Below are 25,329 nucleotides of genomic sequence, written 5' to 3' on the forward strand. Positions count from 1 at the left end.
GCATGGTATGTTTGATTTTGGTATGTTAAGGGTTTGGCATTGTATATAGGTAATGACTTAAAATAAGTCTAGTTCATGATTAGGTGCTTATTAAATTATGTTTATAATAATTCGGTCTTAACTTAGTTCTACTTTGAAATTATGTGATATGACGTGAATTGTTATGTTTAATTTGATTTTATATGTGACTATAAGATTCGGCCATGATGTAATATTATTATGTATATATATTCATTTGATTAGTAACGGATATACTTATTAATGCCGCATATGAAATAGAGGATAGGTTTTGTAACATGTTTTGTTTAGTCCATTAAGTACATGTTTATTAATAAGCATAAAGATGATTAAAAGCCATTATATTTTTTTAAATACCATTTTAATGATAAACACACGATTCGTGTATTTATTTTGAAGCATAAGTTGTATGGATTTGAGGCATGATTTTTTTTAAGGTGTAAATATGATTATATGCATGAGATACTATATTTGTTTTATGATTAATAATGTATGTATAATATGTAATTAGTCATTGTTTTAGTAATTCGAATATATCAGGTGTGCATTTGTAATTGTTTGAAAGTTGTGTTTTTTTTTTCGGTAATACCTCGTAACCCTAATCGGTGAACCACATTGAAATCAACCAACCACTGCTAGTCATTTATTTGGCTAAATTCTTAGTTTTATACTCTTTTCAATTTAGTCCCTAGATTAGAATATTTAATTTTCTTGCAAAAATTCATTGTTATGCTTTTCTGCATTATAAAATCATATCAGTAGCAGCTTAGACTCTATCGTGTATGTTATTTATTGCTCAATCGCCATCTCCTTTGAGTTCGATCCTTGAAATACTCCGGTGTTCCATTGTAACACTATAAATATTACAACTGACCTGTACGCTTGTAGTAAAGCTGCACTTATATATATTTTTTAAATAAATTGTTTTATGCACACATGCGAATGTGGGCTATGGCCGAGAGAGTTGATGGAGTAGGGGGAGCAAACCCTCTTTTATATAAGCAATTGAGGGGAAGAAATTGAAAAAAAATAAGATGGGATCCCAATCTAAAAATTATCCCGAGATTCCTAGGTTCTGGAATTTTTCATGGGTTATGGTTAGGGTTGAAAATGTGAGGGAAGAAAATGTGTCTTGCAAGATGTGTTTTCAGCTGATGTAGCAAAATGTTCTCTAAAAGTGCACCTCGTAGGACGTATTTTCAGCTTGCATGGCAGCCAAGTCAGCTGAAAACTATAGTACGAAATTATAATTTTTTTATCTATCTAATACTAAATTTTAAATTCTTACATAAATATTATATAATTTAAAATTTCAAAAATTAACATTGGCTTTCGATTGTTGATCTAATAGTAGCCATATATCTTCGAGCTTGTCCGCTATACCAACATGACTCACCTCATTATTTCACTTATTCAAATAATATGTTATTTAAAAAATATAATAATGAAAAAAATATTATGATAACTATATTATCAAATGAATTTTACCTTTTTACGAGTGAGAAAGAATAAGGCGTGTTTATTCGGGAACGTAAAAATGGTAGTCGGTACCATACCCATGACTACAAAAGGAGTATGCAACCACCAATGTTAATTTTTTTGTGGTTGCGTCACCCGACCTATATTTCAGTATAATCTGGTCAACATAGCTGATCTCCAAATGAGTCGCCTCGTTTCTTTCAAGTCGACGAATTGTAGTAACCACCTTAAATGTATCAGCTATTGAGATTTATCGAGCATTAAAAGACCCCCGATTAAGCTCAGGATGAATGCTTGGGCGCATTATTCTCTTTCAAAGGCACTCGTGGAGTTGTCAATATAATTGAAATTTTCTTCCAACCATTTTAGCTCTATCCGACTACCAAAGAACTTGTTTAGCACATTTCCTAATAGTTGTTCACAAATTGCACTCTAATCGCCAATGATCACTGCCCCTTAACGACTGGCTCATCCACCGGTAAATTGAGTTGTAAAGTTACGTCCTCAAGTGTAATTGTATACTCACCGCATAGAAGATGAAATGTATATGTCTTGGGTGTTCATCTTTCCATCAAAGCACTGATAAGTGTGAGATCTAATTTAGTCCCTTGAGCATATGAGACATGTGCAAGAATCTCGTCTCTTGCAAGTGTTGTTCAATAACAAGTGGTGCCCTCGCAGTTAAGTTGTGTATGTACGTCTCTAAAATCTGACCTTTGACCTGATTATATAAACATAAAAAAATATAAAATTAATAATGTTAATAACTTAATAATGAACTTAATTAAAATTAAAAAATTGAATAATATTTTCTTACCATTTGCAATTGGATGCCGAGTATGTGTTTACGAATAAGCATAATTGTCATTATAAAAATAAATTAAAACAAAGAAATTACGAAATATAAAATTAAAACAACAAGATTGTGAGAGAAATTGAATTAAAAATTGAGAACTACAAAGTTGTTAGAATTGAGAGAATGGATGAATTGAGAAAATTAGGAGAACGGAATTTGAACTCGAAAGGAAGAAAATAGCTTGGGTTTATATAGCAAATAAACTAGTCGTTTTCAGCCATTGAATTTTTGCCGTTGAAACAATTAACTCTGCTTGAAAACGAGTCCAACAAGACGGTTTTTTATTTATCTCTCCAAAATCAACCTATTTTCTTAAATATAAAAAAATCAACCCGAAACCCTAATTTTTCTTTTCTAAAATCTGCATATATATCAAATTTAGTTATAATTTTTTAACTGAATTTTTACCTAAGCTGAAAATAAGGGAAAATAGTAAAAAATTTACGATGACACAAATCCCAAACCCTGTGAACTATCGTTTTTTAAGGAAGACTGGATCAAAATTTCTTTTCTTAGAAAAAAACAATCCTTTGAGACGGACATGTTGGTAGAATGTATGGTTGAGCGAGAGAGTTGGCTGTTTATCCTCCATGACATGCATACTTATATATGTATAATAGTTTCCCCTTTTTGTAAAAAGCAATAGGCACCCGTATTATTTTCTATCATAAGTCATTGCTGAAGACCATGGTGCATGAAACTCATCAGTGTACCCTGTTGAGAACCAAGACAGTTGGCACCCATGGTCCTTAGCAATTTCTTTTGATTATATAGATTTCTTGTTGTACTGTCTTCTTTTGTTTTTTATTTTATTTTTCGGCTACCCTTGGTTGATGAATAACATATAATTGTTCAATTACTTTGGTGGGATCTCTGGGCCTTGTTTATCTAAGGAAGGTTTATGCAATACCTGGTCCTTACAACTTATTAAAAAAATGGAAATATCTAGCCATTTTGAATTTGCATAAACCTTGCTCACCTTGAATTTCTGTGAATCCATTTTGATCCCTTTAAATTCTTTCCCTTTATTGAATTTGAATTGCAGGTTGGGGGTTGACCACTTCATGTTTTTCTTTTGGCTTTGTCCCAATAAAAAACCAAAAGGTGGATAAATATATATAATTACTCTTTTTTTTCTTCTTAGATAAAATTTTTTTAGGAAGTTTGAACTTGCCACTCGCCAGTTGCTTGTTGAGTAGCCACAGTGTATTCATGGGAGTTGGTGCCATTTTAAGTTTGTGGAGCAATATGGGAAAGTTACCCCTTTTAATGTTCTTCAAAGATTCAAGGTATTCTTCATCTTCCAATCAGTATGATTATTATTATTTTAAATTTTCTTTTTGATTATAATACCTTATAGTTTGATAATAATTTTGCCAGAAATGTTTTGAAGAGGGATGAACTAGGCTCAGAAATAGTAAATATCGCAGTACCAGCAACACTTGCTTTATTGGCAGACCCTATTGCTTCTCTAATTGACACGGCATTCATTGGCCGTATAGGTTTGTGCTCACTTTCTTCTCCCCTTGATATCATTGTAAGGACTTAATATGAGTGCGTATGTATTCGACATGACTATCTCACCTTTTTTTCATATATTATTAGGATTATACCTCTATTCATACACATGTTCGAATATGTATCAAGATTATGGAAGTTTGAATATTTCATGCATAAGCAAATATTTTGTTTTAATTACAATTTGGAAATAGAAGCTAGGCATCACACAGAAGATATCCATCCTACAGGGTTTGCCAATTTACAAGTCATTTAATATAGTTTCTGTATCATCAGTGGCTTGATCTGTTTGCCATATATGTAGCTAATGTTTGTGATTCTCAAAAACCATTTGGTTTCTCTACATGATTATGCATCCATGAGATTTCTTCATAAATAAAATGTTTTCTTTAATGATTTGATTACAGAGCTAATACTAAATCAGTTATAATATATATCTCTCTTTTCGTATAGGTGCTGTGGAGTTAGCTTCTGTAGGAGTTTCGGTTGCAATTTTTAATCAAGTATCAAGAATTACCATGTTCCCACTAGTCAGTATTACTACTTCTTTTGTTGCTGAGGAAGAAGCTACCAGCAAACCGAGTACCGAAGCAGAGCCAGATGCAAACCCGGAAACGGAAAGTGATGTCAACCAGGAATTGGTGCCTCTAACTGGTATGCTTTCTACATACTCTCTCCCTGCTTTTGTTCAAGTTCTTTACAAGTGTTGATTATATCTGTTACATATAGCATCTGTCTGCTTTATCTATAATTTTAATAGTGATAATATAAATGTCTCATTTGTAGGCAATGGCAACGTGAAAAAAAGCCAGCCTGATGGCAACAGTAAAAAGCATGTACCATCAGCATCTTCAGCTCTGGTTATTGGTAGCATACTTGGGATACTTCAAACTTTATTCCTCATTTTCGGTGCTAAACCTCTTTTAGGTTATATGGGTGTAAATTCTGTGAGTGTTCATTTAGTAATTCCCTTGTAGCATTTTAAACATTGTTTCTCTGGTTATTGATACTACTTTTGCTTTTTTTCCAGGAATCTCCTATGCTCAATATAGCCCAACAGTACTTAACATTAAGATCACTCGGTGCTCCAGCTATTCTTCTCTCATTAGCTGCACAAGGGGTTTTCCGGGGATTGAAGGATACTAAAACTCCCTTATATGCTATCAGTAAGCAAGCTTTCTATTATCGGCTGCCATTGTGAAACTAGTTTTAAGGAATCTTATTATTCATCACATTTTGTGAGTAAACTACCCCTCATAGATGTTTGCAATTGCCAATGCAGTCATTGGAGACTCGATGAATGTTATTTTGGACCCTATACTTATGTTCGTACTTCGTCTTGGTATCAAAGGTGCTGGCATTGCTCATGTAGTTTCTCAGTAAGTTATTTTCTGGTTCATTGGCTGTCATCTGTCTGGTCTTTTAATGCATCTTCATCTGGTTTAATCACTTAATGCATCATATTTGTAGGTATTTAATTTTTCTCATACTCATTTGGAGATTAGCCGGTAAAATCGAGTTGTGTCCGCCAAACTTTAAAGAGCTACAATTTAGTCGATTCCTTAAAAGTGGTGAGTGGTTTACTTATGGTACTTAACAAACTCAAAAAGAATGTTTAATTGTTTAAAGTAAAATCAAATTTAGTGGTTCAGCTTTTGCCAACTGATTTACCCTAACTTCTGCGAGAAAGAAAATGATATAGAACACTTGCAGGACTATGATATCTGTGTGCTGTCACCACTTCAGGATTTCACCTATTGGTTAAGGTAATATCTACAACATCCTGTGTGACCGTCGCAGCATCATTAGCAGCTCGGCAGGGACCAAACTCAATGGCTGCATTTCAAGTTTGCTTGCAGATTTGGCTGGCAACCTCTTTGCTTGCTGATGGATTGGCTGTTGCAGGACAAGTAAGCTTTCATTTCAATTCAATCAGTTACCTATACATGATGTTTGCCCCTCTGCCTTGCCTTCATCTCTAACCCCATAAAAACAAGCTCCAATTTACGTACTTCCCACGTTTTTTCCAGGCAATCCTTGCAAGTTCATTCGCAAAGAAAGATTACGAGAAGATAGTGGCTACCTCTTCCCGTGTGCTGCAGGTTCTAACATTAAACTTCACTTGTTTCACTTTCTTACAAACTCTATATTCTGCTTACAATTTCTATCTGCAGATTGGTGTTCTGTTGGGGTTTCTGCTATCATGTACTCTAGCAGCTCTATCACAATTTGCTGCTCAACTATTTACGAACGACAGGGATGTTATGCAACTCATGAACCTCAGCTTTCCTGTATAGCTCTCTTCCCTCCTAAAAGTTTCTACAAAAAAAAAAAAACATTTTTATCTTTCTTCAAATGCTAACTTGTTCGATCATCAACATTTTCTTGCCAATATAGTTCATTGCAGTAACTCAACCTATTAATACTTTAGCCTTTGTTTTCGATGGAGTTAACTATGGAGCTTCAGATTTTGCCTATTCAGCTTACTCCATGGTTAGTTCAATTATAACCCACTTCTGCATGTGAATCAAACACTAATATCCAACAAAGTTAAAAGCTTTTTTCTATGTCTTCATATAATTTTCTCGTCATTTTCCTAGGTTTTGGTTGCTGTTGTGAGCATCTTTTGCTTGTTCATACTGTCCTCCAGCACTGGCTATATTGGTATCTGGATTGCTTTGACTATCTTTATGAATTTGCGTGTGTTTGCTGGTCTTTTGAGGTAATATAATTCATCTATGGTTTCATTTATTTTCCATGTGTTTTCTGATCAACCAAACAGAAAATTTCACTTGGTTTTTTATTTGGGAAAGTTCTGTATGATTCTAATACTTCTCCATTAACATTGTTCATCAGGGTAGGCACTGGTACGGGGCCTTGGGGTTTTCTTCGAAACTGATTGCTACAACCCTGCATTTTTTGTGGTGTAACATCCAATTATTCCGAAGTTGATCAGGGTTGGACTCCAATTTGTGACAACTTGTGTTCTTTATTTGAAAGATTCAATTCATTACTTAATGGAGTAAAAAAATGCTAGACTTTAATTCTTATAATTTTTTTTTAAGTTTTACCATTTATTAATATACACTAATTAAAGGCCAAGAAGGAAAGAATAATTGTATTATAATTTAAAATGAACTATTAACCTTATTTGATAAATCTATACTTTTTTTTTGACAAAAAAGATAAAACTAAGTTAATTACATAGCGACATTCTGAGCAGAAGGACCACCATTAGACTTATCCATATCAATAAAGGTGCAAACCATCGTGGGGGAGATCAAACACTTGCAAGTTGTCTTTCTCGATCAAGGCTTATTTAGCTAAGCAATCCACAATATTTGATAAAAGAATAATTATATTACATGTGGGTGCTTGTTTATGATATAAGAGTTTCATTTATTATTTTATTCAATTAGGCTGATTGAGTATTGGCTCAATTGGCATTGTTCTCTATACAGAAAGACGTGGATTCGAGTGCACTGAAGTGTATTACCCTCCTATTTATGGGTTGGGGAGGGGTTATGGGTAGTTCTAAACATTATGTAAAAAAAATTATGATTAGAACATATAATGAGATTATTCATATATATATTTAATTCAATTGTATATGAAAGACACAATGATTTATTTGGTCCTCTAATTTTATATAAAAAAATTATTTTAGTTCATCTAATTTTTCGTCTTTTATAATTATTAAAATTATATTTTTTGTCAAATCACCCAAAATGAAAGGAAAAATTAATGGTTTTTAACTTTGCTGATATGACATATATGTGGACTGCCATGTCGATAACACGTCAGCATTTAATTAATTTTTTAAAATTTAAAAATTTAAAAAAAACATTATAAAAACTATTTTTAAAAATAAAAATCATTAAAATTATTAAAAAATATAAAAATATTTTTAAAATTTAATTAAATACTAACGTATTATCTACGTGATAATCCACGTGTATGCCAGTGTGATTTGACAAACAAACAAGTTTAAGGCTTAAAAAAAGCTAAAAATAAAATGAAGAACTAAAATGACTTTTTTTAATAAAATTAGAAACCCAAATAAATTATTATACCAAAAAGAAATTTACTAATAATTAGCTAAATTTACCCTTGAATTATTAAATAAAATAATATTATTTTATAAATTTCAGAACTTAAATGCATAAAAATCATATCCACACATCTATCTATATATATATATATAAAATCAACTTCATATAGAGTCTTTGGGGTAATTTAACCATTTAAAAATTTAATAAGGATACTTTTTCCTATATAATATAAAATCAACTCCATATAAAATCTTTAGAATTAATAGAGTAATTTAGGTATTTAAAAAATTAATAAGGGTATTTTTTTAAAAAAATATTTAATTAAATTGGTATAATTTTATAATTTTAACTAAATCTTTTCATTGAAGAAATTATTTAAATTTGTTCACATACAATTAATTTCATAATTGTTACAAATAATCTGTAAATTTCCAAATTCTAATTAATAAACACTATGATAGAATATTTTACCTTTTTTTATTATTATCAAAATTTCATCAATAATCTCTTCTATTTTTAAACCCCTAGAACTTAGATTATGTGTAATATATATTTTTAATTCTTAAAAGAGTCTTATGAAATAAATAGTGTCAAATTGTACCATTTTATTTTTATTAATAATTAAATTAATAGGGTTTTAAGAATGTATTAAAAATTTTATTGTACTTAATTTTATATATTAAATTCTTTGAAAGTTACGGATTTTTTCTTTTAATTGCATGTAGATTTGATCATGGGTCAAGTTAATGCAAATTTTTAGACTTGTTTTCTAGGTTAGGCTGAAAAAGTTGGGTCTAAAATTTTATTCAAGTCCAGCCCCGACCTGTTCATATTAATTTTTTATATAAAAATAAATTTAAAAAATATAATACATCAAATAACCAAATACACTAAAAATATTAAAATAAAAATTAAAAATAGTAGCAAAATTAATAATAAATCAAGAGTTATACAATATCCAAACAATAACAACAAAATAGTAAGGATATAATAACAAAATGGCAACAACACAACAGCAAAACATATAGACAAACTTGGGCCGGGCCTTGAAAAAAAACCTTATATTTTTTGTTTGATTTTTTTTTCATGTTGTAGCAACCCTTTTAAATAAGAATTCTTCTCCTTTCTTTCTATTTTTAAAATTTTTAATTTTAATTATATTTTAGGTTTGATTGTACTATTTTTTTACAATGACAATAGTTTATTTATTTTTCTTTTGTTTATTTATGGAATAGTGACAAATAATATTTTTATTATTTTCGTGGTAACGCATAGTATTTTAGAGATTTTTTATGTAAGATAAACAGAATAATTTAATGAAATTATCTAGAAATATTGTGCGGATATTCTACAAACAGCTGTAGCCCTTCATTCCTGTCGAAAGTTGAAAGTCAGTTCCGCGATATCATCTACTTTTGCGTTCTTTATTCTAGAAATTTGTTCAAGTTCTCAAAGACTTGTTTTCAACAGAAGTTATTGAATACGTCTTATTAGAGTTGAATGATATGTCTTTGAAGATATAAGTGCATAATTTCTTAAACCTTGTGTGAGTTTATAAGTTACTTATTTTTTATTTTTTGTTATAATCTTTGTTGTTGATGTAAGTGATATGTTATTAAAATTTTCACTCTAATTTAAAATAATAGGTTGCATTATCCACTAATATTTGTTTTAACCTCAAGCTTATAGTCTATTCTACACGTCGACGTAAAATTATTCCTTATACTACATATGGTTCAGCTCGGCTCGAAGGCTTGCTTAAAAAGTAGGAGAGTTTAGGTAAAAAAATAAGGCTCGTTTAGAAAACGGATCGAGTCTCGGGTAAGGTTTTTTTTAGTTCAACCCGATCCAAATTTGCGAAAAGAAAAAAAAATCTGATGTTTTGCTGTCATTTCACTGTTACGTTGCTACTATTTTGTTGTTATTGTTTGGATATTGTACAACTCTTATTTTATTGTTAATTTTGCTACTATTTTAGAGGCATTTACTTGTTAACTTGCACCTATCTTTGTGTTATTTAAGTATAAAGATTTTTTAAAAATTTATTTTCAATTTGTTGGGAAACATTTATTTTAATATTTTATATATTTTTCTAAAATAATATAAAAAATTTAATACAGTCGGGCCTGACCAGACTCAGATTTAGCATTTTTATCTGAATCAAGTTTGGACAAAATTTTAAACCAATTTTACGGACCTAACCTATCAAATACACCTAAAAATTTATCAAGACCTGACCCAAATCTAACTACATGTGATACTATTAAATTACTATGTCACAGTCTCAATCTTTTGATCATAAATTGAATACTAACTTTTGAAAACTGTGAAACTTTCATAATGAAATTTGATATCAATATATGTCTCTATTTTTCTTGTTATGTATCTATTTAATTTTAAACTAATTAAATTTTGGTTAAAATAATTATGGATAATAAAAAATAACTATAATATTTTTTGAAATTGAAACAAATTTGAAACAATTTTAAATTTAAGATTTTGTTTCATAAAACATTAAAATAAAATTTAATAGATTTACAAATATTTTTTTTAATTACTATCAAATGATGGAAATGATTCAATTTTTCTAATATATAAAAAATTAGCAATGTAATAATTAAAATTAAAATTAAAAAAATTGGCCAAAAAAATAAAAATATTTTGAGATTTTGATTAGTTAATCCAATATATCTTAAACTCAATGCATTATATAATCACATTGCATTACTGGTATATAACTTCACTTCAAAATGTGCAATACATTGCATCATGAAGGCAAGTTGGATAATTTAGGAAAAATTTACTTAGTGTTATTGACTTATCATTTAGCAAATGCCTAAAAAATGCAACCCCTGATTTTTTCTCGAGAGGTCACAATTACTGTTAACAAACACTTTAATTTAGTGACGAGGAGCACATTTTTCTATGCTATTAATACTTGTACTTGCTATTTTTAGGATTTGATAATATGTTTTAGGTTGTTTGGATAATAAATCTCATTTCTTTAAGGATATTTATTTGTTTGATTTATTCAAAGTTGTTGAGTCATGGACTCCTTTCTTTTCTCTTTTCAGTTGTGATGTATGACTATAAAAAGCTATTTTCTCTTTCAATAATTGATATTCAATTCTTTTTAAAATTCTTTTTACCTTACATTTGGTATCAGCAATTCCTCACGGGACCTAATTGATTTAGAAGCGACAGCTCTTTACATGATATTTTAGGTGATGAAGATAGCAACAGAAAGTTCATTTGTGCAGACTGCTGTTCCAAAATTTGATGGACACTATGACCACTGGGCAATGCTCATGAAAACCTTTTTGCGATCAAAAGAATGTTGGATCATAGTGGAAAATAGGGTACATGCAGCAGCAGAAGGTAGAGCCTTAACAAAGGCAAAGAAGAAACTGGTCGAGCATCAAAAGCTGAAAGATTTGAAGGAAAGAGAATTATCTATTTCAAGCATTAGATCGTTCAATCCTTGAGACAATCCTTAATAAGGATACATCCAAAAGTATATGGGATTCTATGAAACAGAAATTTCAAGATGCAACAAGAGTAAAACATGCACACCTATAGGCTCTGCGAGAGGAATTTGAGATTCTTGAAATTGTTGGGTATGGGTCCCACTATGTGGGAAACCCATATTTTCTGCCATAATGTTTTGTCTTTCTATTATTATTGAGTGTCAAATTCTCAATTTAAAAGAGAGAAAAAAACAGAGAGTGAGATTGAAGCTCGTTGGAGAAAAAGAGAGAATAGAAAAAAAAAATCAGTTTTTCAAGCTTGGTGCAGCAGTGATCAACTCCTCGATCGAAGGTCCATCCGTGGTTCGATTGAGCTGATTTTTGGACAGCAGCTAGGTGATAAGGTGTTCTTGACTTTGTACGGTCGGATTTTTCATCCGAGACTTGTAGCGTCGGAAATACCCATTTTTCAGCAGCTACGTTTTTGGTGATATTCTCTCATTTTTCTCTCTTTTGCTAAAGATTACATATTGTTAGCCTTGTCGGAGTTGAATGCTTGTTGTAGGCTTGATATTGTGATCTTGTAGTTGAACATTTGATGATAGTGGAACTCTTGATCGGACTCTAAAGTCCCGTGGTTTTTACCCTTGATTTAAAGGGGTTTTCCACGTAAAAATACCGGTGTCTCTATCTATTTATTTTTGTTGTGGTTGCATTAGTTGATTTGTGGTTGATTAAGGTTGCTAGAGAACATATATTGTGCTATTGTGCTTGCCATAATTTTTGACAGGAGTTATAAGGAGAGAAAGAACACCGGTTGTGCTTTCGCTTTGTTTTGGTTGTTCGGTTTCAACCCAACAAACTGGTACCAGAGCTTGGTTATTGTGTCAGGTAATTATGGAAATTAATACGAGCAAGATGATTATGTTGAATGGCACAAATTATCAATTTTGGCGGAATAAAATGAATGACTTGTTGTTTGTGAAGGCTTTGCATCTTCCGGTCTTTACTACTCAAAAACCCGATTCGAAAAGTGATGAAGAATGGGAATTTGAGCATCAACAAGTGTGAGGCTTTATTCGGCAATTTGTTGAAGAAAATGTTTACAACCACATTGATCAAGAGACACATGCTCGAACATTGTGGGAGAAGCTTGAAAGCTTGTATGCTTCGAGGTCGGGCAATAACAAGTTGTTTTTGCTGAAGAAAATGATGGCGCTGAAATATAAAGAAGGAATGTCTATAGCTAACCATGTTAGTGAATTTCAGAGTGTGATGAATCAGTTGCTTGGTATGGGTGTCAAATTTGATGACGAGATTTTAGGACTTTGGTTGCTTGCTACTCTACCAGACTCTTGGGAGACCTTTCGAGTCTCACTCATTAATTCTGCCCCACAGGGTATTATTACTTTGGATTTGGCTAAGAGTGGTGTGTTGAATGAAGAGGTTAGAAGAAGATCTCAGGGTTCTACATCACAGTCCGAGGTGTTGGTTATCGAGAACAGGGGGAGAAACAGAGACAAAGATGGAAAGGGTAGAGATAAAAGCCGAAGCAAGTCAAGATCGAGATACAAGAATCTTGAGTGTCATCATTGTGGTAAGAAAGGTCATATCAAGAAATATTGCTTCAAGTGGAAGAAAGAGAACAAAGGTGGTGGTGATAAACACGATCGGAATGACGATGAAAAATCCGAGCGTGTTGCTACTGTTACTCGTGAAGATCTGTTAGTTATTTGTGATGAGAATTTGGTCAACCTAGCATGCGACGAGACTAGTTGGGTGATTGATACTGGTGCATCACTTCATGTCACGTCGAGGAAGGAATTCTTCACATCTTATACTCCTGGTGATTTTGGGGTATTGAAGATGGGTAATGATGGTTTGGTTTCGGTTATTGGTATGGGAGATGTTAGCTTGGTGAGTAACAATGGAACAAAGTTAACTCTCAAGGATGTCAGACATGCACCGGATGTCCGTTTGAATTTGATTTCTGCAGGAAAGCTTGATGATGAGGGATTCTGTAACACCTTCAGTGAAGGGCAGTGGAAGCTGACTAAAGGCTCCTTGGTTGTGGCTCGAGAAAAGAAGAGCTCAAATTTGTACTTGATGCAAGCTTTGACTTCTCGAGAGACGGTGAATGTGACACTGAATGACAACTCAACTGAGTTGTGGCATAAACGACTCAGTCACATGAGTGAGAAGGGGCTTAGCTGTTTAGCGAAGAAGAATCAACTTTCGGGTTTAAAGAATGCTACACTGAAGAATTGTGCTCATTGCCTAGCAGGAAAGTAGAAAAGAGTTTCATTTAGAAGCCATCCTCCTCATAGGAAATCAGAGTTGCTAGAGTTGGTCCGTTCAAATGTTTGTGGTTCGATAAAAGTAAGATCACATGGTGGTGCACTTTACTTTGTGACTTTCATTGATGATTGTTCAAGAAAGCTATGGGTTTACACTTTGAAGTCTAAAAATCAAGTCTTTGAGGTGTTTAAACAGTTTCAAGCATCAGTTGAAAGGGAAACTGGGAAGAAGTTGAAGTGCATTCGTACTGATAATGGTGGCGAGTACATAGGGTCGTTTCATGAGTATTGTCTGCGACAGGGAATCAGACATCAGAGAACACCACCAAAGACTCCACAGTTAAATGGGTTAGCTGAAAGAATGAACCGAACATTGATTGAGAGAGTCAGATGTTTGTTGTCAGATGCAAAGTTACCAAGATCATTTTGGGCTGAAGCTTTGAATACAGTGACACATGTGATAAATCTGTCTCCTAGTGTTCCTTTGAAAGGTGATGTGCCAGATAGAGTTTGGTTTGGTAAAGACGTGTCATATGATCACCTACGTGTGTTCGGTTGTAAAGCATTTGTTCATGTTCCAAAGGATGAAAGATCCAAGTTGGATGCCAAGGCTCGACAATGCATTTTTATTGGTTATGGTCTATATGGTGAGTTTGGTTATAGACTCTATGATCCAGTTCAGAAGAAACTCGTGAGAAGCAGAGATGTTGTCTTCATTGAGGATCAGACCATTGATGACATTGATAAGACGGAGAAAGTGGATTCACAAGGTAGTGGTGACTTGATCGATGTGAATCCGGTTCCCCTAGACTCTTCACCAGATCCTATCCAAGATGATGTGCATGGTGATGTTAGTGGTAACCATCAGACTATAGGTGACTTTGATACTCCCATGGATGATGTTGTGAATGATCAACAACAAGCACCTATAGCTCCACCAGCAGTTCCACTTCGAAGGTCTTCCAGAGATCGACGATCTTCTGTCAGGTATTCTCCTGATGAATATGTTCTTTTGACTGACGGGGGAGAACCTGAATGTTATGAAGAGGCTATGGAGAGTGAATGCAAAGATCAGTGGGTTGAAGCGATGAAAGACGAACTTCAATCCTTGCATGAGAACCATACTTTTGAATTGGTGAAACTGCCTAAGGGCAAATGTAACACCCCTTACTCGTATTCCGGCTCGGAACAGAGTATGAGGTATTACTAAGTTTTTTAAAAAAAATTTCGACAGCATTTCTGCTTAATTTTGCTTAAACCTCCTGCAAATTTAAATCACAATCCAATATATATATATCAACTAAACTCATTTATAATAATACTCACAATTTAACTATTAATGAACACCACATTTTAAATCAAACCATAACATATATTTACATGATGATTCCATATTTCATAGGTCGTCTATACATGCCATAATTTTCCGGAACGATAGTAGCAAAATACCCCAAGTGTGAAGGATAGTGTGGATGATTGTCTGACTTCGTTCCAAATTTCCGAGTTGTCGGAAGTCACTATAATCAAGGGAAAAATAAAATTGAGTAAGCATATAGCTTAGTAAGTAAACACATGATAAATAAGTAATTACTCACATAACTACACCAAAATATAAACTTATTCATGAATAACTTCATTGTTTAGGCAATTTCCAGCAAACTGTTTTTCTGCGTCATAGTCGCTAATTTATTTTTATCCGGAGCTACAGGGCTCCAAATTGAGTTTCGTAAATTTTCCCTGAAACTAGACTCATATACCATTTCACGATAAAAATTTCAGAATTTTTTACCCAGCCAATTAGTACAGTTTATTCATTAAAACTTCCCCTGTTTCACTGCCCAACGGTTCTGACCCTTCCTCAAAAAAATTCACTTAACTCTCTGTACAAAATTTTAAAAATGGTTTCGCTTGTTTCTATTAAAAATAGAGTCAATAATGAATCCAGGAATATAAATTTCACACCATAATTATTTTTGTACAATTTTTGGTGATTTTCCAAAGTTAGAACAGGGGATCCCGAAATCAATCCAGCCCTGTTTCAGTAAAATTCAGATATCTCCAAAAATACAACTCTTTTGCTTATTCTATTTATTTCATATGAAAATAGACACATTCAGCTTCAATTTCATATATTATTCAGCTTCCCATTCATTTTCCACCATTTATGGTGATTTTTCAAAGTTACCCATCTGCTGTTGTTCAACACAGTTTATAACTAAATCGTTCCTTTTTTCGTTTTTGATATTTTCTCCCATCTCATACATGGATCGATTTAGTATCCAACTCAATATTTGCCCCATAAAAATTTCCACCATATGGAAATATTCACCTTCCACACTTTTTCGTTGAGCACTCGGAATGTTAACCGTTATTTGTGGATCTCGCACTTAGCACCACCACTTAATCGGGGAATCAGCACTTAGCAACCCCTTGGGGGAATCAGCACATAGCAACCCCCTTTTTATTTCAGAGATACGGTGGATATCGCACTTAGCACCACCAATGAACTGGGGAATCAGCACTTAGCAACCCCTCGGGGGAATCAGCACATAGCAACCCCCTTTCACATTTCAAAGATACGGTGGATATCGCACATAGCACCACCAATGAATCGGGGAATCAGCACACAGCAACCCCTTTATGTACAACATACTTCGGCTTATTCCGAGTGTTCAACCCATAAATCATATATTGCAACCCTTTACCACCTTTCCCGATTTAACAACATTTTTAGGATATGGCCAAACATTTATTTTAATTCCAAATAAATCTCAACATATATCAATTAATGTCAAAATAATACATCAAGTCACGTGTTTACTTACCTCGGTGCAAAATATCGTAATATTGCACTTCACTCCACTATCTTTTCTTTTCCTCGTTTGAGATAATCTTCACGTCTTTCTTGATCTATAATAGCAAATTTAACTCATTTAATGTTCACATTCATTAAAATAATCCACCACCCAACTTTTTGAAAAATTACAATTTTGCCCCCAAACTTTTGCATAATTACACTTTTGTCCCCAAGCTCGGAAATTAAACTTCATCACTTATTCTTAGGTTTTATGACATTCTGAACATTTTTCCCTTCTATGGCAACATCAAATTCTCACTCTAACATACACTTATGAACAATAATTATTTTTACCGATTATGCCTATTTACCCGTTTTCGCTTAAAATCGCTTAGCAAAAGTTGTTTAACATAATTTATAGCTTCATATTCCACCATAAAACAGCAAAATAAACACATTTTACCTATGGGTATTTTTCCAAATATGAGCCCTAACACGAATTATTGCTAGAATAAGCTAAACCGAGTTACGAGGATTCCAAAAATGCGAAGAACATTAAAAACGGGACTAGGATGCACTTACTATGAGCTTGAGAAAGCAAAGAAACCTTAGCTATGGCTTCCTTCAAATTTCGGCAGCAACTAATGAGGAAGATGATGATTTTTGTCATCTTTTTCCCATTTTATTTTTTTTATTACCAAATGACTAATATGCCCCCACTTAAAAAAAATCTATTTCTCTCATTTCTTATGTCTATTTTTGTCCATCAACTAACTAATGGTCTAATTACCACATAAAGACCTCCAATTTAAAATTTCATATCAATTAGATACTTCTACATATAGAACTCAACTTTTGCACTATTTACAATTTAGTCCTTTTGACTAAATTGAGTGCCCAAACGTCGAAATTTTCGAACGAAATTTTTACGAAAATTTTCCGTGAAATTGTAGACCATAAAAATATAATAATAACCATATTTTCCCTCGTCGGATTTGTGATCCCGAAACCACTATTCCGACTAGGCCCAAAATCGGGCTGTTACAGCAAAAGAGCTTTGAAGAATCGGTGGGTTTACAGGTTGAAGCAAGAAGAGAAGTCTTCATCTCCACGATACAAAGCTAGATTGGTCGTCAAGGGTTATACTCAGAAAAAGGGGGTTGATTTTGAAGAAATATTTTCTCCGGTTGTGAAGATGTCCTCTATCAGAACTATACTGAGTTTGGCAGCTTGTTATGACCTAGAGGTTGAACAAATGGATGTGAAAACTGCTTTTCTTCATGGTAACTTGGAAGAAGAGCTTTACATGGAGCAGCCAGAGGGTTTTGTTGCACAAGGGAAAGAGGACTATGTGTGCAGATTGAAGAAGAGCTTGTATGGTTTGAAGCAAGCTCCAAGGCAATGGTACAAGAAGTTTGAGTCTGTTATGGGGGAGCAAGGCTACAAGAAGACTACTTCTGATCATTGTGTGTTTGTTAAGAGATTCTCTGGTGATGATTTTATTATTCTTTTGCTCTATGTTGATGATATGCTTATTGTTGGTCAGAATACTTCTAGAATTGAGAAGTTGAAACAAGAGTTGAGTAAATCCTTTGCAATGAAGGATTTGGGGCCAGCAAAGCAAATTCTTGGCATAAGACTGACACGTGATAGAAATGCCAAGAAATTATGGTTATCACAAGAGAGGTACATTGAGAAAGTACTTCAAAGGTTTAGTATGGACAAAGCTAAAGCGGTGAATACTCCCTTTGCTATGCACTTTAGATTGAGTGTTAATCATAGTCCTTCCACAGAAAAGGAGAAGGAAGAGATGCAGAAAATTCCTTACTCTTCAGCCGTGGGTAGTTTGATGTACGCAATGGTTTGCACGAGACCAGACTTGGCTTATGCCGTTGGTACAGTTAGTCGGTTTCTTTCTAATCCAGGCAGAGAGTATTGGAATGCAGTGAAGTGGATTATGAGATATCTTCGTGGCACTTCCAACATGAAACTTTGTTTCGGCAATGAGAAACCTGTTCTTGTTGGGTATACAGATTCAGACATGGCCGGAGACATTGACTCGAGGAGATCTACTTCAGGTTACTTAATCACTTATGCAGGGGGAGCTGTGGCATGGCAATCGAGACTGCAAAAGTGTGTTGCATTGTCCACCACCGAATCAGAGTTCATTGCAGCAACCGAAGCGTGTAAGGAGATGCTTTGGATGAAGAAGTTTGTGCATGAGCTTGGTTTTACTCAGGAGAAGTATGTCCTGTACTGTGATAGCCAGAGTGCTATTCATCTTGGTAAGAACTCAACTTTTCATGCTAGATCTAAGCATATTGATGTGAGGTACCATTGGATACGAGATGTTCTTGAAGCTAAGCTGTTAGAGCTTGAGAAGATACACACTAATGATAATGGTGCTGATATGTTGACGAAGGCCTTACCAAGAGGAAAGTTTGAAGCATGTTGTTTGACCTCCGGCATGGAGGCATTCCCCACATAGTTGGAGGGGGAGATTTGTTGGGTATGGGTCCCACTATGTGGGAAACCCATATTTTCTGCCATAATGTTTTGTCTTTCTATTATTATTGAGTGTCAAATTCTCAATTTAAAAGAGAGAAAAAAACAGAGAGTGAGATTGAAGCTCGTTGGAGAAAAAGAGAGAATAGAAAAAAAAATTAGTTTTTCAAGCTTGGTGCAGCAGTGATCAACTCCTCGATCGAAGGTCCATCCGTGGTTCGATTGAGCTGATTTTTGGACAGCAGCTAGGTGATAAGGTGTTCTTGACTTTGTACGGTCGGATTTTTCATCCGAGACTTGTAGCGTCGGAAATACCCATTTTTCAGCAGCTACGTTTTTGGTGATATTCTCTCATTTTTCTCTCTTTTGCTAAAGATTACATATTGTTAGCCTTGTCGGAGTTGAATGCTTGTTGTAGGCTTGATATTGTGATCTTGTAGTTGAACATTTGATGATAGTGGAACTCTTGATCGGACTCTAAAGTCCTGTGGTTTTTACCCTTGATTTAAAGGGGTTTTCCACGTAAAAATACCGGTGTCTCTATCTATTTATTTTTGTTGTGGTTGCATTAGTTGATTTGTGGTTGATTAAGGTTGCTAGAGAACATATCTTGTGCTATTGTGCTTGCCATAATTTTTGACAGGAGTTATAAGGAGAGAAAGAACACCGGTTGTGCTTTCGCTTTGTTTCGGTTGTTCGGTTTCAACCCAACAGAAATGAAGACTAGTGAATCTATCAATGAATATTTTGCTCAAACTCTCACAATAGTCAACAAGATGAAAACAAATGATGAAAATAAGACAGATGCTAAAGTGGTCTAAAAGATTCTGAGATCAATGACTTCCAAGTTTAACTATGTTGTGTGTTCCATTGAGGAATCTAAAGACACAAGCATCTTAACTATTGATGAATTACAAAGCAACTTGTTGCTGCATGAGCAAAGCATCAACATGAGTTCTTTAGTTGAAGAAGCAGAAACGTTGAAGATTTCTTCTAGGGAACAGTTTGGTTCAAGAGGTCGAGGCTGAGGTGGTTACAGAGGAAGAGGAAGGGGAAGAGGGAGGCAGAGTCTTGATAAAGTCACTATGGAATGCTACAAATGTCACAAACTAGGAAATTTTCAATGTGAATGCTCAAGCAATGAGGCAAACTATGCAGAAACTTAGGAAGAAATACTGTTGATGGCATTTTTAGATGCAAAGGATGATAATAAAGAGGATACATGGTTCCTTGATTCGGGATGCAGCAATCACATATGTGGAAAGAAGGAATATTTCGTAAATTATGATGAAAATTATAAAGATACGGTGAAGCTAGGCAGCAACACAAGCTTGGTTGTAACATGAAAGAGCAATGTAAGATTTACAGTGGATAGAATGGTGCAGATCATCAGAAGAGTTTTTTATGTGCCATAATTGAAGAATAATTTGCTGAGTGTAGGATAGTTGCAAGATAAAGGGCTGGCTGTTCTATTTTAACATGATAGATACAGGGTATATCACGCTAAGAAAGGGTTGATCATGGATACAAAGCTGGCTGCAAATCGAATGTTCAAGCTAATGTTGTTACTGCACTACCTGTTTTTTTCAGCACAACTATAGAAAAAAGGTTTAGTAGCTCTGGCATTACAGATATGGGCATTTGAGTTATAAAGGTCTGAAAACACTTCAGCAGAAGAAAATGATTAATGGCTTACTAGAACTCAAGTCTTCATCAGAGCTTTGCAAGGAATGTATGGTGGGAAAGCAGCACAGAACACCATTTCCAAAGAAAAGCACTTAGAGGGCGGCACAAATTCTTCAATTAATTCATGCTGATATTTGTAGACCAATCATACCTGCTTCAAATAGCGGAAAAAGGTATCTGATTACTTTTATTGATGACTTTAGTATAAAAACTTAGGTTTATTTTCTAACAGAAAAAGCAAAGGCTTTTGTTACTTTTCAAATTTTTAAAGTTTGTGTTGAGAAACAATCAAATTCAATTATCAAATGTTTGTGAACTGATCGTGGAGGAGAATTTACATCACATGAATTCACAAAATTTTGTGATGACAATGGCATTCAAAGACAACTAACAACTACATATACGCCGCAGCAAAATGGAGTAGCAGAACGCAAGAACAGAACCATTATGAATATGGTACGCAGCATGTTTTCCGCAAAGAAGATTCTGAAAACCCTTTGGCCTGAAGCAGTCAGTTGGACAATATATGTTCTAAATCGAAGCCCAACTCTTGTTGTCAAAGATCAGACACTAGAAGAAGCATGGAGCGAAGTCAAACCTTCAATTGAGTATTTTCGTGTTTTTAGTTGCATTCTCATGTTCATGTGTCTTATTCTAAAAGAACCAAATTAAATGATAAAAGCATTAGGTGTGTTTTATTGTGGGGTTAGTGAGGAGTCAAAGGCTTATAAACTTTACAATCTAAACTCAAAAAAAATATAATAAGTAGGGATATTGTGTTCAAAGAAGATAAGGCATGGGATTGGGATGAAAAGTATGAAAACACTGCTGTGTGTGACTTAAAATGAGGAGATCAGGAAAATACAGCGACTGGAATTAATGAGACTGAAGAGGAAGGTGAATCTGAAGTTGATGCAGACATAGGGAATCCTTCCTCTGATGTTTCAACTGGAGATGATGCTTCTAGTACATATGAAAAGAGAAACAGGGCACCACCCACTTGGATGAGAGATTATGAGACTAGAAAAGAGCTTTCTGAATAAGGTAATGAAGCTTATTTGGTGATGTCTACAGCTGACGATCCTATTCAGTTTGAGGAAGCTATTAAAAGTGAAAAATAGAAGAGAGCAATGGATGCAGAAATGGGATCAATACAAAAATAATAATACATGGGAACTGACAGAATTACCAAAGGGAGAAAAAAAGGTAGGAGTGAAGTGGGTTTATAAAACCAAATTTAATGAGATTGGAGAGGTGGATAAATACAATGCTAGACTTGTTGTGAAAGGGTATTTGCAACGGTATGGAGTAGGTTATACTAAAGTATTTTCCCTTATTACTCGTATAGAAACAATGCAACTGGTTGTAGCATTTGCAGCTCAAAGAGGTTGGACTATCTACCAACTAGATATGAAATTAGCGTTTTTGCATGGTGAATTAACTGAAAATGTTTTTGTGGAGCAACCAAGTGGTTATGTTCAAATGGGAAATGAGGGGAAGGTGTATAAACTAAAAAAAACACTTTATGGACTTAAGCAAACTCCACGTGCTTAGTATAGTCGAATAGATGCTTACTTTATGAAAGAAGGATTTGAAAATTGCGATTATGAACATACTTTGTTCATAAAAAGGCGAGACATGAAAATGGTAATTGTTAGTTTGTATGTTGATGATCTCATTATTTCTGTTAATGATGAGCAGATGATAATTGAGTTCAAAAATTCTATGAAGACTAAATTTGACATGATAGATATTGAGAGGATGAGGTATTTACTTGGTATTGAAATGTTGCAAAAATCTGATGGCATTTTTATTAGTCAAAATAAATATGCATTAGAGGTGCTGAAACGTTTCGGAATGGATAAGAGTAATCCTGTTCAGGTTCCATTAGTCCCTAGATTCAAGCTTACAAAGGATGAAGATAGAGTCAAAATGGATAAGACTTACTACAATATGACCGGACATGATGTTTGTGATGAGTCTTGCTAGTAGATACATGGAAAATCCTACTGAGATACATTTGTAGGTGGTGAAACGAGCTTTGAGATACTTGAAGGGTACCACTAAGTTTGGAATCTTCTAGGGAAGAGAAGATGAACTTGTTACTTACATTGAGAGTGACTATGTTGGATATATAGAAGATAGAAAGAATACATTTGAGTGTGTTTGGTTCAGTGTAATAGGTAATCCATTACGTCCCGATTACGCGCCTATTACATTACCGACCCATTCCAGCGTTTGGTTCGCTGTAATAGGTATTACGCGCGTATTACAATCCCGACCTAATCCCCAAATTCTCTGATTTTCTATTCCCTTCCCAAATCGAGGATTACCCATTACGTCCGGCTTCCCTTCCCAACTCTCTATTTTACCCTCCTTCCCCACCCGACCTTCTCATTTTTCTGTCTTCATCATTTCTCCTCGTCTGCCTTTACCGATTTTCTCTTTCGATCATTTTTTCCCTTTCATTTGTTGCAGCACGTTTGAAAGCCACTGCTTCATTTTTTTCTCTCGGTCTCGGCGTAAGGTATGAATCTTGAACTTTTCATTTTAGTTTTCTGTCTTTGCCTTGGATTGTGGCTGCTTTGCATGCTGATTTGTCTGTCTTTTCATTTCTTCATTTTTTCTATCGGTCTCTGTTTTCGCCGGCTTCACTGTCTCAGATCTTCAGTTCAACTAATAGGCAGAGTCTCTTTTTGAACTGATTGCTTCACTTCATCGTCCCCAAATTTCAGGTGGTATTTCCATTATACGGATGTGTATATATATTATTTTCATTTGGATGCTTTTGATTGACATGCAAACGGGTCAATGTAATTAGGTGATTTCGGTACTCACGAAACTGTTTGATTTTTTAAAACTGTGATAAATAAATAAATAAAAAGGTTGTTGAATGCTGTGTTTGACTGGCCTTTTATGCGTAATCTTATAAGCTATACATTTGGTGAGTGGTTGATCTGTTTGATAGAGTGATTTAACTTGGATATCTGTGCTTCGTTTTACTGGGGAGAGTTTATTGAATAGAATTTCTCATAATATATCGATTTTAAGTAGTAGGGGAACTTTTAGGTATTTAAAGCGGGTGAAATTGTAGATTTGGGTATTTTCGTTTTATGAAAAGTTGTTGTGGCTAAAAGCCTTACCAAACTTTGTTTCCAATGATTTCAAGTTGATTGTGAGCAATACTGCCTTGTGGTTTCTTTTGATGTTTGCGCATGCCAGGCTGCATTTTGATAACCCAATGAAAGTTTAACTCAACTCACCTCTCATTTCATAGGATATTATGTTTGAGAATGAAATGCCGCAATTTCATGAGTTTATGGAATTGATCTCATATGCATACCTGGAATAGTTTTTTTTTTATTTCCTTTCATTTCTTTCTGCTCTTATGCAAAACAAATGGGAGTTTGCTTTATAGCATGTTATTTGATTCAAGGAAAAATATTATATAACAAGATATGTTATCCGGTTTGCCAGACTAAAGAAATGCTCCATATGGACACAATGAAAAGACTTCCAGTTCTGTAATATCTGGACTACAAACTAGCAGATTGTGAAAAAACTAAATGCATTTTACTTCTGCAGTTTTTCCTGAAAATTGCTTTCATCTATCTAACCTAATATTTGTGCTCTGCGTATTTGCATTTTGTTTGTTTTGCGGTTTCTATACAAGAAATCTGTTTTTCTTTTTTGATATTTGTACTCACAGATATTCTTCCTTGAATTCCTAGATTTGGATCTTGCAAATTAGAGATAATTCGCAAGAGGAACTATGAGTTGCTTTGGCTGTTGTGAAGAGGATGGCATCTTGTGACAAAATTTGCAAAGTTCTGGATATTTATGAGGAGAGGCTGTCAAAGAACAAGTACTTGGCTGGTGATTTCTTCTGCCTTGTTAACCTGAGCCACCTGCCATTTACTCAGTACTTGGTGGGTCAAATGGGAAAGGAATACATGACAACCAGCAGGAAGCATGTGAGTGCTTGGTGGGATGATATTAGCAGCAGACCGTCCTAGCAGAAGGTTCTCCAGCTCTATGCTCCTCATTTCTAAGAATTGAAAATGATGCAATCTGGGGATGGGGTCTTTTTAATGATGTCTGCTTTGTTGTTTAGCAGTTTGGTTTGGTTTGGGGTCTGGTCTTTGACTGTTTTAAGAGGCCAACTAGTTATCCTGTGTTAGTTATACTTACAATAAAATGTTGGTAGGGGTAGGGGGTTACAATTATCGTTTTGTTTGCCTATGTTTGATATTATGAATAAAGATGAAGAAATCATGGAGATATCAAAGAGACCCAAGTGCACAATTGAATGTGCTTCAAAGGCAAATTTTTTCTTTTATTTTCTATGGTTTTATTACTTATTGATTTTCTTTTTGTTGGTTTAAATCTTCGAAATAATTGTCCAAAAGGTTTTGGTAGTGTTGGCATTGGCATCAATAAAAGTTTGAGCTTACTATGAGTATAGTTTGAACCCAAATGTGGTAGTGTTGGCATTGGCATTAATAAAAATTTGAGCTTACTATGAGTATAATTTGAGCTCAAATCACATTTGTGGTCACCCAAATCATATTTGAGGTGATAAATACTTTATCCATCAAGTTAATACAGGGTTCAAGTTAATTATGGTGTTTATTTATTGTTAATAATTTATACA

The 25,329-nt window shown here is 34.1% G+C and overlaps 1 protein-coding gene and 1 long non-coding RNA gene across 3 annotated transcripts; both read left to right on the forward strand.

Annotated features, from left to right (window-relative positions):
* Positions 1-2,980: 2,980 nt before the first annotated feature.
* LOC107921368 (protein DETOXIFICATION 42) lies at positions 2,981-6,921 on the forward strand. 2 transcript variants are annotated; one of them, XM_041087587.1, is made up of 14 exons: positions 2,981-3,642; positions 3,734-3,855; positions 4,325-4,525; positions 4,658-4,818; positions 4,902-5,037; positions 5,154-5,250; positions 5,342-5,442; positions 5,618-5,637; positions 5,731-5,781; positions 5,902-5,973; positions 6,046-6,162; positions 6,269-6,364; positions 6,472-6,593; positions 6,728-6,921. In XM_041087587.1, the coding sequence occupies exons 1-14, from the start codon at positions 3,566-3,568 to the stop codon at positions 6,768-6,770; spliced, it is 1,416 nt and encodes a 471-aa protein (XP_040943521.1). In that variant the 5' UTR covers positions 2,981-3,565; the 3' UTR covers positions 6,771-6,921. The 2 variants fall into 2 exon arrangements, with proteins under 2 accessions (XP_040943521.1, XP_016706725.2); XM_016851236.2 differs by having other exon boundaries at positions 2,982-3,398; positions 3,498-3,642; positions 5,618-5,781.
* A 16,180-nt stretch (positions 6,922-23,101) lies between these two features.
* LOC121214008 (uncharacterized) lies at positions 23,102-24,956 on the forward strand. The gene is made up of 3 exons (XR_005909611.1): positions 23,102-23,202; positions 23,339-23,410; positions 24,407-24,956. It is a non-coding gene; the product is annotated as an uncharacterized lncRNA (long non-coding RNA).
* The last annotated feature ends 373 nt before the right edge of the window (positions 24,957-25,329 follow it).

This window comes from Gossypium hirsutum, chromosome D01, assembly GCF_007990345.1.
Source record: "Gossypium hirsutum isolate 1008001.06 chromosome D01, Gossypium_hirsutum_v2.1, whole genome shotgun sequence".
NCBI lineage: Eukaryota > Viridiplantae > Streptophyta > Magnoliopsida > Malvales > Malvaceae > Gossypium > Gossypium hirsutum.